General features: G+C 39.9%; 1 protein-coding gene across 1 annotated transcript; it reads right to left on the minus strand.

Moving 5' to 3' along the window:
- Window positions 1–62: 62 nt before the first annotated feature.
- On the minus strand, window positions 63–13,011 carry GCLM (glutamate-cysteine ligase modifier subunit). The gene is made up of 7 exons (XM_074876540.1): window positions 12,763–13,011; window positions 9,821–9,886; window positions 8,061–8,145; window positions 7,241–7,297; window positions 5,175–5,377; window positions 3,955–4,069; window positions 63–2,231 (listed from the first exon to the last, which is right to left on the minus strand). The coding sequence occupies exons 1-7, from the start codon at window positions 12,880–12,882 to the stop codon at window positions 2,062–2,064; spliced, it is 816 nt and encodes a 271-aa protein (XP_074732641.1). The 5' UTR covers window positions 12,883–13,011; the 3' UTR covers window positions 63–2,061.
- Window positions 13,012–13,466: the final 455 nt, after the last annotated feature.

Consider the following 13,466-nt stretch of genomic DNA (forward strand, 5'->3'; position numbering starts at 1 on the left):
TACCATTTAAGACCGTGTAAAATACTGTTATTGAGATAATGAGAATTCATACAGAGCACAAATTAAAAGCCTATAAAAATTTCAAATTTTAATTCAAACTTTCTAATTTCTCATGGAAGGAAATCCCATCTCTCCCACTTTGATGCAGAACAAATTAGTAAGATAATATGTTACACTATCAGTGACCCTAGAAAAATAAATTATCCTGTCTTCAAATCATGGTGTCTGAAAGGGTACTTTTCTACAGCAAGCAAACTGTTAATAGTTTACAGAAAGGAAATAATTATCCTATTAGAGCAGCCTATACATTGTTTTAGCACAATTCCTGTTTTGTAGCATTTCAATTTGTAAAACTGAGTAATGCAATACTGAATGTCAACAGCCAAACAGAATTTACAGGTAGTAGTTAATCATCATCAGGACACACCTCACAACTAGTAGGGAGGCTTAAAATAAAACTCATGTCATTTTTAAACTCTCATACACACCAACCCAAACAATAAAAAAAGACTACATTTTGATTAGAGGAAAAAAATTCAAACTTTTATTGACGCATTTCTAGTTCCAGTTTCCCATCTCATTTATTAAAAGAACTGAAGAATTCCAGGAGAATTTCCCAGTATTTGCCACCTACAGAAAAGGTATTTGAGGACTCAAAAGGTATCTTGAAAAAGATTAATCTTTTAATCTAGTGGAATCGATTATAGGAAGCTGATACTCTAGACACTACCTACAGGGATTCAAATTCCACTAGTTGCCTACATAACAGAATTTGAAAGATGTTGGTGAAAATTAATTCCCTTACAGTCCAAATCTCAAAACATCTACAACTAAGTTAGGAGTACTACTAGTATGAAGTCTGATCCTGCCTGAAACCAAAAGGAAAATGAGCATTTTAGACACTCAATATCAAACTCCTCCTGAACTACAAGTTGAGCTTTTGCTATCTATTGTCATTTAAAGGCCAAGGAAAAAGTCTTTTTGATAGAAAGACTTCATTAAACCTTGCCTTAGCTGCAGCAATTCCCCTAGGATTTAAAAGCCAGTGGGCTAAGCCACTGCCAAACAGAAATATGCCTAACTTCAGGCTAACCCCTGCTTGCATCATTTCTGAATGGCACAAGCAACAAAGTTTCCTAGGCAACCCCGAAGTCATCATCCATTTCACACAATCCTATAATGAACAGCTTCAACATTTACTATATGTTCTGACTTGGCGGATTCTGATTGTGGAGTTCACAAGTATCAAAAAAACAAGCTGCAGCTGAGAAGACAGGCACAATTCAATTTTTGATTAACATGTTTTTTCATCACTTGTTTTCAATTCTTATTTTAAACATTCACACAAGAATACATTTTCTATTTCAAAGAGTAAAGATGCCATCACACCTGTGCAAACACTACACAAAGCATACTGAGGCACAAAGAAGCCAGAAGGAATTCAAGTAACAGTCAGAAAGTAATTTGGAAGATGCATTTTTTTTCTAAATCAGCAGTCTTTTATGCTATATTAAAAATAAACCAATTTTCCCATCCACACAAATTAAACAGCTGACTTGCCTATATATACATATCAAGTAATGAGATACCAGTTTATTTTTTTGGGTAATTTTTCATAAAAGGTGACAATTTTCTACAAAAACTAGTCCTTGAATGCTTAAAATCTATGTACCTACCAGATAAGTAACTATTATTTAAGAGAAATTCATTTTTTTAAAAAATAAAAATATATACGCTTCTCTATACTACCTAATGGCAGCTAAAATATAATGATAATTTTACAGTGAACTGGTCATAAAAAGAAAAATATTTTACTGTTTCTCTATAGATAATTTCAATTAAAAAACAAACCCAAAATATTTCATATTTTAAATGAACTGGTCAATAGGTTAAGAAAGAAAAATAGTGTTAGAACACTGCAGACACTCCTGCTGATATCACACTGGATAATTACAACTTTTGGTCTTTGTTACAAATGCTGTAAAAGTGTTTCCATGAAAAAAAGCAATGTTCCCCCCATCCCCAAGAAATTAAATCAGTAAGCCATTAAAAAAAAGCATTTTAAGAGGCATTTCTTTTAGCTTGAATGATATAGCCTTTGGACTTGATAATTCCTCTGCTTTTAACAATGACTGAATACCGCAGAAGCCATAAAGGAATCCACTCGTGTGCTTTCGTGTTCTGGATGCTTTCCTGAAGAACTTCTTGGAAACTTGCTTCACAAAGTAATTCTGAAGTTAAAAAGGGATATTAATGCTTTAAATAACGTAATGTAAACAGCTGCAAAAAGCAACACTTAGTAAGAGAAGCCTTTTCCTACAGTCAAAAACCTTAAGCAGTGCCAGATTCTCCACAGATCCCCTCTTCTGGAATGCACATAGAGTAAAAGCAGCTGAATATTACAGAAGAAATCTTCAGGACGTTTTTTTTTTTTTTCCACAACATTGAGTATTTCACACAAAACTAATTAACTGAGATTTCTACAATATCAAATGGAGTTGATGAGCAGAGCCATTAGCAGGAAAAGAAAGTAAGTTGCAATTGAGAAGCTAGCTAGACAAACCAGAGGTGAGTAAAGCATAAAGCTGAAGTCAGCAAAGCACTGAGCATTCTCAGCTGCCTCTGCAGTCACTGGAAGCTCAACATTTATAGCATGTCCCATAACAGGGCTCATAACCACAAGACCAGAAAGCATTAAGAAAAATGAGCTTAAATGCCACAAAGCAGAAAAGGAAGGCACATACAAATCCTCCTAGTTTCCTCTGGAAAGTCAGTCAAGGGAACAATCGCTTTGAGTGTTCCCAAAGGACAGTCTCAATACTCTTCAGTTGACCATTACAAAAAAGCTAAGCTTCACAAACAATGAGTAAGGGAATCACTACGTGCTTTGTTTTCTATCCAAATCCTCTTCTCCTTCATTTCATGACTCTCGATAGAATTTATTAAATTGCAAGTTGCACTTTGGACTTCACAGGACACGGAAATTGTGGGATTGAATGGCAATTCATCTTGTATGCTGCCAAAGCAGTACTGGTACATACCCAAGCACTGGTGAAATTCATTAGTTGTAATAGTGGTATGACAAAGCATGTACTTCATAAATAGTGTTTCATATACTTTTTTCTTTGGGGGGGAAATAGAAAGAAAGGAGAAGGAAGGAAAAGTATGATTGTCATGAATACCTGGTCATAAGGAAGAATGTAGGGAAGGAATGAACTAAATATTGTTTAAGACTTCTCGCTTACAATTCCAGCAAGATATTTAAGACATCATTATAGTGAAGATTAGATGATGTTTGAGAGATACAAATATAATATCCCAGAATATTCTAGGGAGCTGGTAACTTAAGAGTTCTAGAGTTTAAAGGAAAGGCTCCAAGTCCTTCAATCATTTAGTAAATGAAACACTGCACAAAACAAGTAAAGAATTTACACCAACTCTTTTTGTAATAATGTAATTTTAAGTCACTGCTTTGAAAGAATTCTTCTTAAAGCATAATAATTTTACATGTCTAGTATTACTAAACTATGCAAAAATCAACTGACCGTCAACATTTCTATGCAAGCTATTTCACAGACAAGTTCTGGGCAAGTGAACTTTCATTTGTCATTTACTGGCCTTCAGCAATACAACTGTTATTTCATTCTATGTTTTGTGGAAATAAGCTATTTTTTGAACATATGTAGTACAAATTTCTCAGTAGCTTGTTCTATTTACTTCATTCTCTGATTAAAACAATTTCAAGAAACTACCCAAGGATGGAAGACTGCCCTTTTCCCCCCTTTCTTGAAGTAAAAGAACTTAATAGAAATATTTTAGAGGAAAAACTTTTAGAATCCTTTGTTCAGGATTCAAATGTAATGATCTTTGAAGTTCAGAGAAAGATTATTCCCAATTTTATACTGAATAAATGCATTTAGAAGTCACCTGTTAACTTATCTGGCAAAGCCTCACCTTTTGGGTCATTGTGAGTTAACAGCTGTATGTCAAACTGTTTTGCAAATGCTGTGAGATCAGGTGGCATCACACAACAGGAAGCTAGGTTCACCTGATTGCTATTTGGTTTCACCTGAAAGAAACAGAATACTTTTATAAGAAAAAAAAATGTTAACATACTTATTTTAGTTGTTTTCCCCAAGCCCCCTATTACAACACAAATTTTGCTTTGAACAATTTGCCTTTGACTACTGTTTTGAGGTCTGAACAAGGCTAATTCTGCATGTTGCTGAACAGGGAACTCTAACATCTGCAATTTCCTGCAGCACAGAGCCTAAAACAAGAATAGGATCTAACTTCACGTGCTGCCACAGCAAGATGAGTACTAACACACTCTGGCTTCCCATGTGCTGTGCTCCCTACACAGCAGCACTTCCCCCCCCCCTCTAGTAAAAACATTGTAGGAGCATTAGTTTTGAAAAGACTTCAAATAAAAAAATCCAAATAAATTTTTGTTAAAGATATATAATTTACAGTCTTCCATGCCTTCAGGTAAGTGCCTAAATCAGATCAAGTTAAAAGAGACATTGTTCCACTGACCTCTTACACAGATACAGTATGTTCACAAACCACAAAAGAAATGTCATAAGAAGAGCTTTCAAATAACTATCAAGGAAACAGTAAATTCACAAGCTTACACGAGCATGGGCACATACTAGTACAGACCTCCAACACTCAAATGTTAAGAGGCAATTAGTCACACTGGACAACAACATATTGTGACACTTCATTCGTAGCCTGTTTTCCTCTTTACATTTAAGCTTAGCATTCAAACAGCATTTTTCCAAGGGGAAATCCCTCAATTTATAACAGTTTAAAGTGAAAAGCTATGTTTTCAGAGTCACAGGAATAAATCTGAAGGTTTAAGAGTACTGTTTATACTCCTTCCTAAATATCAAAGCATTTAAAACTCAAACCTTCAGTACTTCAGAGAACCTGCTACTGAACAGACCTGTGGTTTCCAGCCTTTGCTGGCCTGTAAGAACACTGAACAAGTGACAGTCACACTTTGATCCTCCCCCACCTTGAACAATATTGTGAACATCCATAAGATGCTGAAAGTAATAGGGATAATTAACATACACCCAATTATAACAAGAGTTTATAACAATGTGGCAGCCAGCAAAATAATAGTTACTCTGTCCTAGAAATACTACAAGTAAGAAGTTTGTGCTCACCTGTGCCCACAGATAGAGCTGCTCTAACAGTGTTTTATCTAGGTCAGAGGTACCTATGGCAACAATCTTTTTGTTTTGAACTAGATTTTCAAGTTCTTGCCAATAAGGTTGCAAATACTCCAAGGAGAGGCTAGTTCCATCTTCAATGGGAGGTGGGGCAATAATGACTGAGTCTAACTGAGCAACTCCGAGGGCAGAACATGCTGAGGAAAAAGAACAGAGACACTGCAAAATCTTTTGTGAAATATGGACATAAGCAGCATGACTCTTCAAATTCAGCAAAACACACACCTCCTGCTTCACTCTGCTAGCTTCCCATTCACCATTTGAAACTCTGAGTATATCAGCAGTCAAGGACAGTAACACTGTTTTTAGCAAAGAATCAAACATATAGCTGAAGGCCAAGTTTCAACTGTAAGTCTTGGGGATAAAAACACCACCAACAAAAATCCCACCACCAAACAAAACATGAAGCTTTCTTTTTCTTTTCAGTGTTGGAACTATATTTTTCTCAGAAGACTGTGGTGACATACAGTTCTTGATTCCATCACTATTTCTTCCAAAATGTGCAACTTTCACTCTGAACTACAACTCAAGTACAGGACACAGACTATGAAAACTATTTGATATATGTGAGGAGTTAGACTAAAAGCACACTGAATATGGAGATTTAAATTGCCAGAGAGAAGTGGCAAGTCTTGGAGAATCACTGAGCTTTAGGAAAGATGCAAGTCATGACACCCCTTCTGCACAGCAAAAAGAGTGAGACTAAATAGCTAAATAAATTATTTTCTTCTGGAGGAGGATTCTATCAATGTATTTTTAAGAAAGGGTACTACAACTTACAGTAAAGAGGCTATTAACTGGGGTATCAATAGAAAAGAATGATATCTGACCCTTTGTTCTTTGGTAAGCCCTTATGCCCAACAGCCTTCCAAAGTGGTAAAGTTCAGTGCTGCTCACAATTACTGCTACGTTAGGCTAACAAAACTTATGTATCAGTACAGTTGTATTTTCAGTAAGGCTCAACTATTTCATCAGCTGCCTGCAGCACTGTTTTATTTCCTAAACCTCTGAAATATTGCACAGTTAGTAGCAAAGTTCATCATGTCAAAAACAACTGACAACTAACAGCAACTGGTAAAAACTATTGTATCACTGTTACTAAAACATCACATGCTATTCACCTTTTAACAGGTTTTGTGCGAAAGAATAAAACCTTGCTCCTGCTTCCAGCAAGGAAACAGATTTGAGATTATGGACGCAAGGTTACAGTTATCCACATTTAGTACATTTACTGACTGAACTAACATGTAAATAGACTTGATTACCTAAGTGTCTCTTAACAGGAAACAGGATATACTTGTGACAGTTACTGAATACACCTCTGTTGTGGTTTGAACCCAGCCGGCAGCCAAACACCACACAACTGCTCATTCACCCTCCCCTGCCCAGGGAATGGGGGAATGAATTGGAGGGGTAAAGGCAAGGAGATTTGTAGGTTGAGATAAGTACAGTTTAATAACTGAAATAAAGTAAAAATGGAAATAATAACAACAGAAAATACAAATGGGTAATGTACAATGCAATTGCTCACCACCCGCCAACCGATACCCAGCCTATTCCCAGCTAGTGATCCCAGAGAAGCCAAGATCCCAAAACCACAATCCCAGAAGCGAGAGCTCCTGCTTCCCAGCCAACCCTCCTCTATATACTGAGCATGATGTTATGAGATACGGAATATTCCATTGGCCAATTTGAGTCCGCTGCTCTGGCTCTGCTCCCTCACAGCTTTTTGTACATCTGCACACTAGCAGGACATGGGAAGTTGAAAACTCCTCGATTTCTTAGCAACAGCTGAAAACATCAGTGTATTATCAACATTCTTCCCAAACCAAATCCCACACTGAATCCAAAACACAGCACTGTTCTAGCTACTAAGAAGATAAATTAGCTCTATCCTAGCTGAAACCAGGACAACCTCTTAGACGGAAGAGGTTCTGATTTTATTTCTAAATACTGAAGTAAAAAAGAAACCCTACCAGAAATTTGACTTTCACACTTACCCAGGTCAACTGCATCTCTGATTGATGAAGAGTTCGAGCCAACGATGAAAAGTTTTGCTATTTTCAAAGAAACTGGGATCAATAACTAAACAAGCCAGCTATTATTAAATATATAGCTATTTACTTTTACTGTATGCACTACTTAGGAGTTCTTGGGTAAAGGGTTCTTAGAATATACACCAATTACTTCAAAAATTGGAGAAAAAACAACCTTCTGAAAGGTGACTGCCCAATAAAGACATTGTTCTCTTAAATTTCAAAGGTTGTGCAGTCTCAGAACAAGAAATCATCCAGTTAGATGATCTAATCAGCTGTAAAGCTAGGACTTAAGCATCAAGACACTAAGCAATAACTGTAACAACCTGTATAAAACCCCCAAATGTAATAGTACAAACAGACCTCTTCATAACTTACTGAGACTCAAAAAGTACTAGTGTTACTTTGGACTGCCTCCTTCAAGTTCATCATATTCAACCTGGAAAAATTATGCAAATAAATGTGCTTCCAATGCTATTTCTTAATTCCAGTATTATCTGTAATATTTTGCTTCACAAAAGTCAAATATAAACAAAACACATTTAAAATGTCTCGAGGGGACATAAGTTAAACTAGCAAAATGCCAAACTGCTTTAAAACCTGAAATATAAATTCAAGTCTGTCTTAGCCAACTTCTAGATTATCCAAAGTACAACAGTGTGCACTGATGTCATTTGACTTTGCAATTACAAAACACGGTGGAAAAAATTACATATATGAATATCCTATTAATGACTACATATGAAACCTTTTTATGCCACCAGATTTTTTACTACATTCTTACCTGATACTTTCAATTCATCCCTTTCTTCAGGATTTATTTTTTCTATAGCTTGAGCTACAGTACATTCTAGAACCTCCAGTATTTCCTGTAGTAAGTACATGAGACTTAGCATAACTCATCAAGAGGAGACATCAAGTTCCTGAAGAATGTTTTTAAGTAATAAAAATAATAAAAAGCACCTTATAGCAGTTAGAAATAAAAATAGTATAAAAAATGCAATGACAACAAATGTAACCCAATGGTTCTTGATCTCTGAGGGGAGGTCAGGAAAATGAAGCTATACGAAAGGCCCTATATGTCCCTAATATAAAAAATAAATTACTGATAAGAATTATTAGAATAAGATTTAGTAGGGTTCTGGTTTTCTGATGTGAACAGATCACTGTGCCAATACAAACTGCCTTACTTTAAAAAAAGCCTCACGACCAGCTGAAAAAAACATTATCAGAATTAGGGATGTTGGGTGGGAGCATCTTTGCATAAAAGTATTTTGTAATTTCAATGAAGTCTATGAAATGCCTACAGTGAAAATGCTGTAAAATACAGATTTAAAACAATAATTTTGAAACTAAGAATTAGTAAAGTTTCAGAGATTTCACTCTCTGACCTCATTTAAGACTAAGCTGACATTTCATGTCAGCTAGCACAAGGTGACTTTTTAAATTCTTTACCTACATGAGTTTTTGTATTATACACACCCACACCCACCCTGCCCCCAACCAAGAGCTCTTCAGTAATTTTTGCTGCTCTACCAAAAAAATCCTCAAGTATGTCTTCAAGTTACTCCATACAGTCAGCATTTTAAACAAAAGTTCACTTTTTTTAATTACTGTAAAGCAATATAATTCATGAAAAAATTTGGAATTATGCAGTTAACATGTTTTGACAGTAAAACCTAGCTTACACTAAATAATTAACTTTAAACGGATCACTACATCGTACAGAGACAAACATTTATTTACATTCCCTTCTTGAGCAATTGTTAGAGCTTCTACAAATCATTCAACAATAACTGCCTCACCACACTCCAGTGTGGAATGCAGCAGTGTGCAGTTGATGCTGCTATTACACAAGAACTGGTAACAAAACCCAAAGAAACAGCCAGTAAAGGTTTTTAGGGGTTTTGTTTGGTTTTGGCTTTTTTAAATGAAACATGCTAATATTTCACAGAGCAACTAATGGATGTAGTGGGAACTTATTACTGCGTTGCTGAATTTCAGAAGCAACAGTGAAAGAGGAGCAGGCAAATACACCAAGATCTTGATGTCAAATGCCCATGACTGAATTATGTGTAAGTCCTTAGCTCTCAAGGGAAAAATTGCCACTTCTGCATCTTCAGAAATATTTGAGACAGCCAAGGCTACACTTCAGAGTTCCCCTCCAAATGCAATAATCTTCAGCTATCTAGTTTATCATCTCAGTTTAGATAATTTTCCACTGAGTTTTTACAAGCATGCTAGCAAACTTCTAAAATACACAGATTATTTTTTTCATGATTGTCCCAAGAATTAACTTGCAATCTGACAGACCAGGACTTGTATTTTGCTAAGAATTGTCTTATTTGCCATGAATACGATTCTCATTAAATATAATTTAAAAAAAAGGGGGGGGGGGGGCCTGAGAAATACTCTTTTAAGATATCTGGAGCTGCAGATACCTTTACAGAAATAGATTAATTTATATTTTAAAAAGGGGTAACCAACTACATATTTCCCCATTTTCACACGTAACATGGATAACATGCATAACACCCCTCCTACCTGATTTAGGTCTTGTCCAATCTTTGAGCTCCATTCAGTCAGCGTTTTCTGAATGCAGTCCCGCACCTAGAAAATATTTTTTCATGCTGGAGTGTAGGCATGTTACAGCTGCACAGAAATACTATGATTCATAGGCATCTAGGACAGACTGAGCAGGTGAACTAATGAAGCATTCCTTCAACCACAGAAGATTCTTCCTTCATAGCTTCCACCTGAAACTTGTTCAAACTAGTTAACTTACATATTTTCCTCACCTCTTTCACAAAGGTTTAGCAGCAATACAAGTACTGTACTTTATTTATTTCTCAGACCGATGCCATCTTTAAAGCAAAGAACAATGCTAAGCAAGCAAGAACTAATGTGTGCAGTGGTGGTGGGTTTTTTTTTTTTTTTTGCATAGATATTCTCAAGTTACAATGTAGTTGGATAATTTCTGTGACATTATTGGAAATCAGATTCTACAATCAATCACTAAATACTCATTATAACAAATACTTCTCTTTCCAAGATGCATCTGACCCTTTTCATTTACTGCCTACCTATTCCACTGTGCCAAACCACCAATGCTTTTAGGTCTTTCATTACTGAAGGGGGAACCTTCAGACCCTACCCCACACTTGCATTTTTCCTGCATCCACAAATGCAAAATAAACTTGACTAGGATTTTGATGATGGAATTACTTGAGCATAGTAAGGCATAACTATTAAGTCTAAACCAGCTAATTAACTGCATACTGTACCAGTGCTTCAGCTGTACCAATGCTCTAGATTCCCTCTGATACATCTCAGAAGTTGTTACTCCACAGGCTAAACACACTGACAAGACCGCTACTGCCACAGGTTAAGAGCACTGGCACAAACTGCTGGTTTACCTAACTTTTAACAATATATTTTATAACTACGTGGATACCTACTTTTTGTAGCATTAAATAGCAACTTCCCATGACATCTAACATCAATTCAGAGAGCTCATAATGCCACGCACAAACTAGAAGCTCCCCCCCACCCAACGGGGTATCACAAAGTTTAATATAGTAATAATACTTTGTGAGCACAAATTCTATACATTCTTTCCTAGTCATTTAAAAAGGCATGAAAAAAACCTGAGTCAAAAGGCAAGAATTGACTCCCCCCTACTAAATAGCTATCCACAATGCTGGAGCTCTGTAGCCTATTCTGATGCAACTTATGTTATCTTTTCCATGCTGAGGGAAAGTAAGACAGTACTAAATATGTATATTCTATATATTGCTACTTTGCAACTGTCACACTTTATATTTCTACTGCAGTTAGCATGCACAAGTCTCTGTCTCCAAAGCACACCATTCCCCTGCCCTCAACACATGTGAGAAGCGCACTGTATTTGACTGCTTCGACCAGCTCTTCCACATACAGTGGCATCCCCAAATGCCTAACATTAGGATGCAGAGTTTGCAAAATTTTAGCTTACATTCTGCCGCTGAGAACTATACACAAACTATACCAAATAGAACAGTTAAAAGTCAATTTATTTCTGATAATTAATGCCAATTATTTGCTTTCTGGAATTCCAGCAACTCTGGAAAGCAGGCAGCCTTATGTTTAAATGCAGATTTCCCTGTAAACAAATGAATTTAAATACCTTATTAGTTATGCACACTGACCACTCTTTATTTAACAACCTTCCAGAAACTACTCACGCAATGGTGCCCATTACAATACAGCTGTTTGCTACAGAATCTAGCTCTGTTTCACACAGATCACAGAATGTTGTAATAAGCAACCAGGTCAAATAAAAAGGTCATTACCACACGACAGCTAAATAAAAAGTATGATGAATTCTTCCTTCTCATTACATCATTCTCCCAGTCACCTTTCTTACCATTTGTGCATGACTAATAAGCAATCAATCAACTTCTAGATTATCAACAGTGCCACTACATAGCAATAACCAGCTAAACCCATAGTCCTGATTACTAAACGACCGTTTTCAGATTACTGTGCCACGACGAGACAGCAAATACAGTGGTTCTGAAGTTTATCACAACAGGATCTCCACACATTTTATCAGGATTATTTTAAGTGTTGACACACATTGATAGAGGTAACAGTTTTAAAGCGGTGATTAAAAAGTTCTTTCAACTTTTTAACAAAGAATAACAGCTATACTCTTTAAAGAGGAGAGCAATGACTAATTTTCCTGAGACCTGTCACCACCAAGAAATTAATTTCAGTGTAGAAAAGAGAATTTTCATCATTTGTAATGCAAGCTCACATCTATTCCTATTCTTCTCTTGTTAAAGAGGTATCAGCGATCTCCTTTGCCGTTACAGACAGTGCTTAAACTTGTAAGGGTTTCAATTCTTCATTCCCCGAGAGCAGAAACACGGTCTGTTTTTTTTTCCGAAAGACTCAAACACAGCAAAGCGCTTCCGAGGGCGGCGGGGGACGGCACCGATCACCCCTCTGCGCTGCTGCTGGTGTGGCTGGTTCCGGCTGTCACTTTTCCGGCAGCCCCCCCTCCGCGCCGCAGAGCCGCTGGTTCGCAGCCCCGCCGCGCCGGGCACCGGCCCGGCCGAACTTCCAACCGGACGGAACACATGAAATAGACGTTTAAACAAACAAAAACCCCCCCCAAAACTAAAGCAGCCTGCGTTGCCTTTCCGCACGCGCGCGGTACGGCCGCGGGCGCGCAGGGAGGCGGCCGTTCGAGTAGGGGAACCCCTTTCCCCTCCCTGAGGGGCACCACGCCGCGCGCCAGAAAAACAAACCCCGCTCCGGGCAGCGCTTTGGTACCTCGGCCGTGCCCGCACCCGCCGGCGGCGGGGAGGGGTCCCCAGCGCCCCCCCCGCCTCCAAGCCGCCGCACCGGCCGCGGCACGGCCCACCCCGGCCCCCCGCCGCGCAGGCGCCCGCCGCAGCCCGCCCCCCGCCTCAGGGCGAGCCCCCGCCCGCCGCACTCACCTCCTCGCTGGGGGTGGCCGGGCACTTCTTGCGCAGGCAGCCCCAGTTGAGGAGGTTGCCGGTCTGCAGGGTGAGCGTGGCCGCCCGCTCCAGCAGGGCGCGGGCGCTGTCCGTCCCCATGGGGAAGCCTGGCGCGGCGGCGACGGCGGCAGGGGCGGCGGCGGCAGCCGGGTTCCCTGCGGCACCGGGCAGCGTCGCGCCGTGACTCAGCACAAATACCGGCGGGGGGCGGGCGGGGGGGGAGATGCTTTGTAACCGTCCCCGGTCACATGGCACCAGGACAATGGGCGGCGGGGCGGGCCCAGCGCGGGAAGGAGCGCGCCGGCCGGGCGGCGCGTGCCCCGCCAGCGCCGCCTCACGCTCCCGGCGCGCGCTTGCGCACCGCCCCTCACGAGGCGGTTGCCCTCACCGGGCCGCGCCCCCTGGGCAGCAGCGCCCCCTGGGGACCGGCCGCAGCACAGCGCGCGGCGCGGGGCGGGGCCCGGCGGGAGGGGCGGGGCCTGCGGCAGGGCGGGGGGTGTCGGCCCGGGGCACCCGTGGCCGTGGCGGGCAGGAGCGGCCCCCGCTTTGGTGACACCCCCCCCCCCCCCCCCCACCCCGCTTCGGGACCGGGCGGCGGCAGGGAGCCCCCCCGCGCTGCCTGCCCGGCCAGACGGGGCTGCGGGTCACTGGGGGGCCCGCTGTAGTCACCTTGCAAATGGTAC

The sequence above is a fragment of the Strix uralensis genome, chromosome 8 (genome assembly GCF_047716275.1).
Source record: "Strix uralensis isolate ZFMK-TIS-50842 chromosome 8, bStrUra1, whole genome shotgun sequence".
NCBI lineage: Eukaryota > Metazoa > Chordata > Aves > Strigiformes > Strigidae > Strix > Strix uralensis.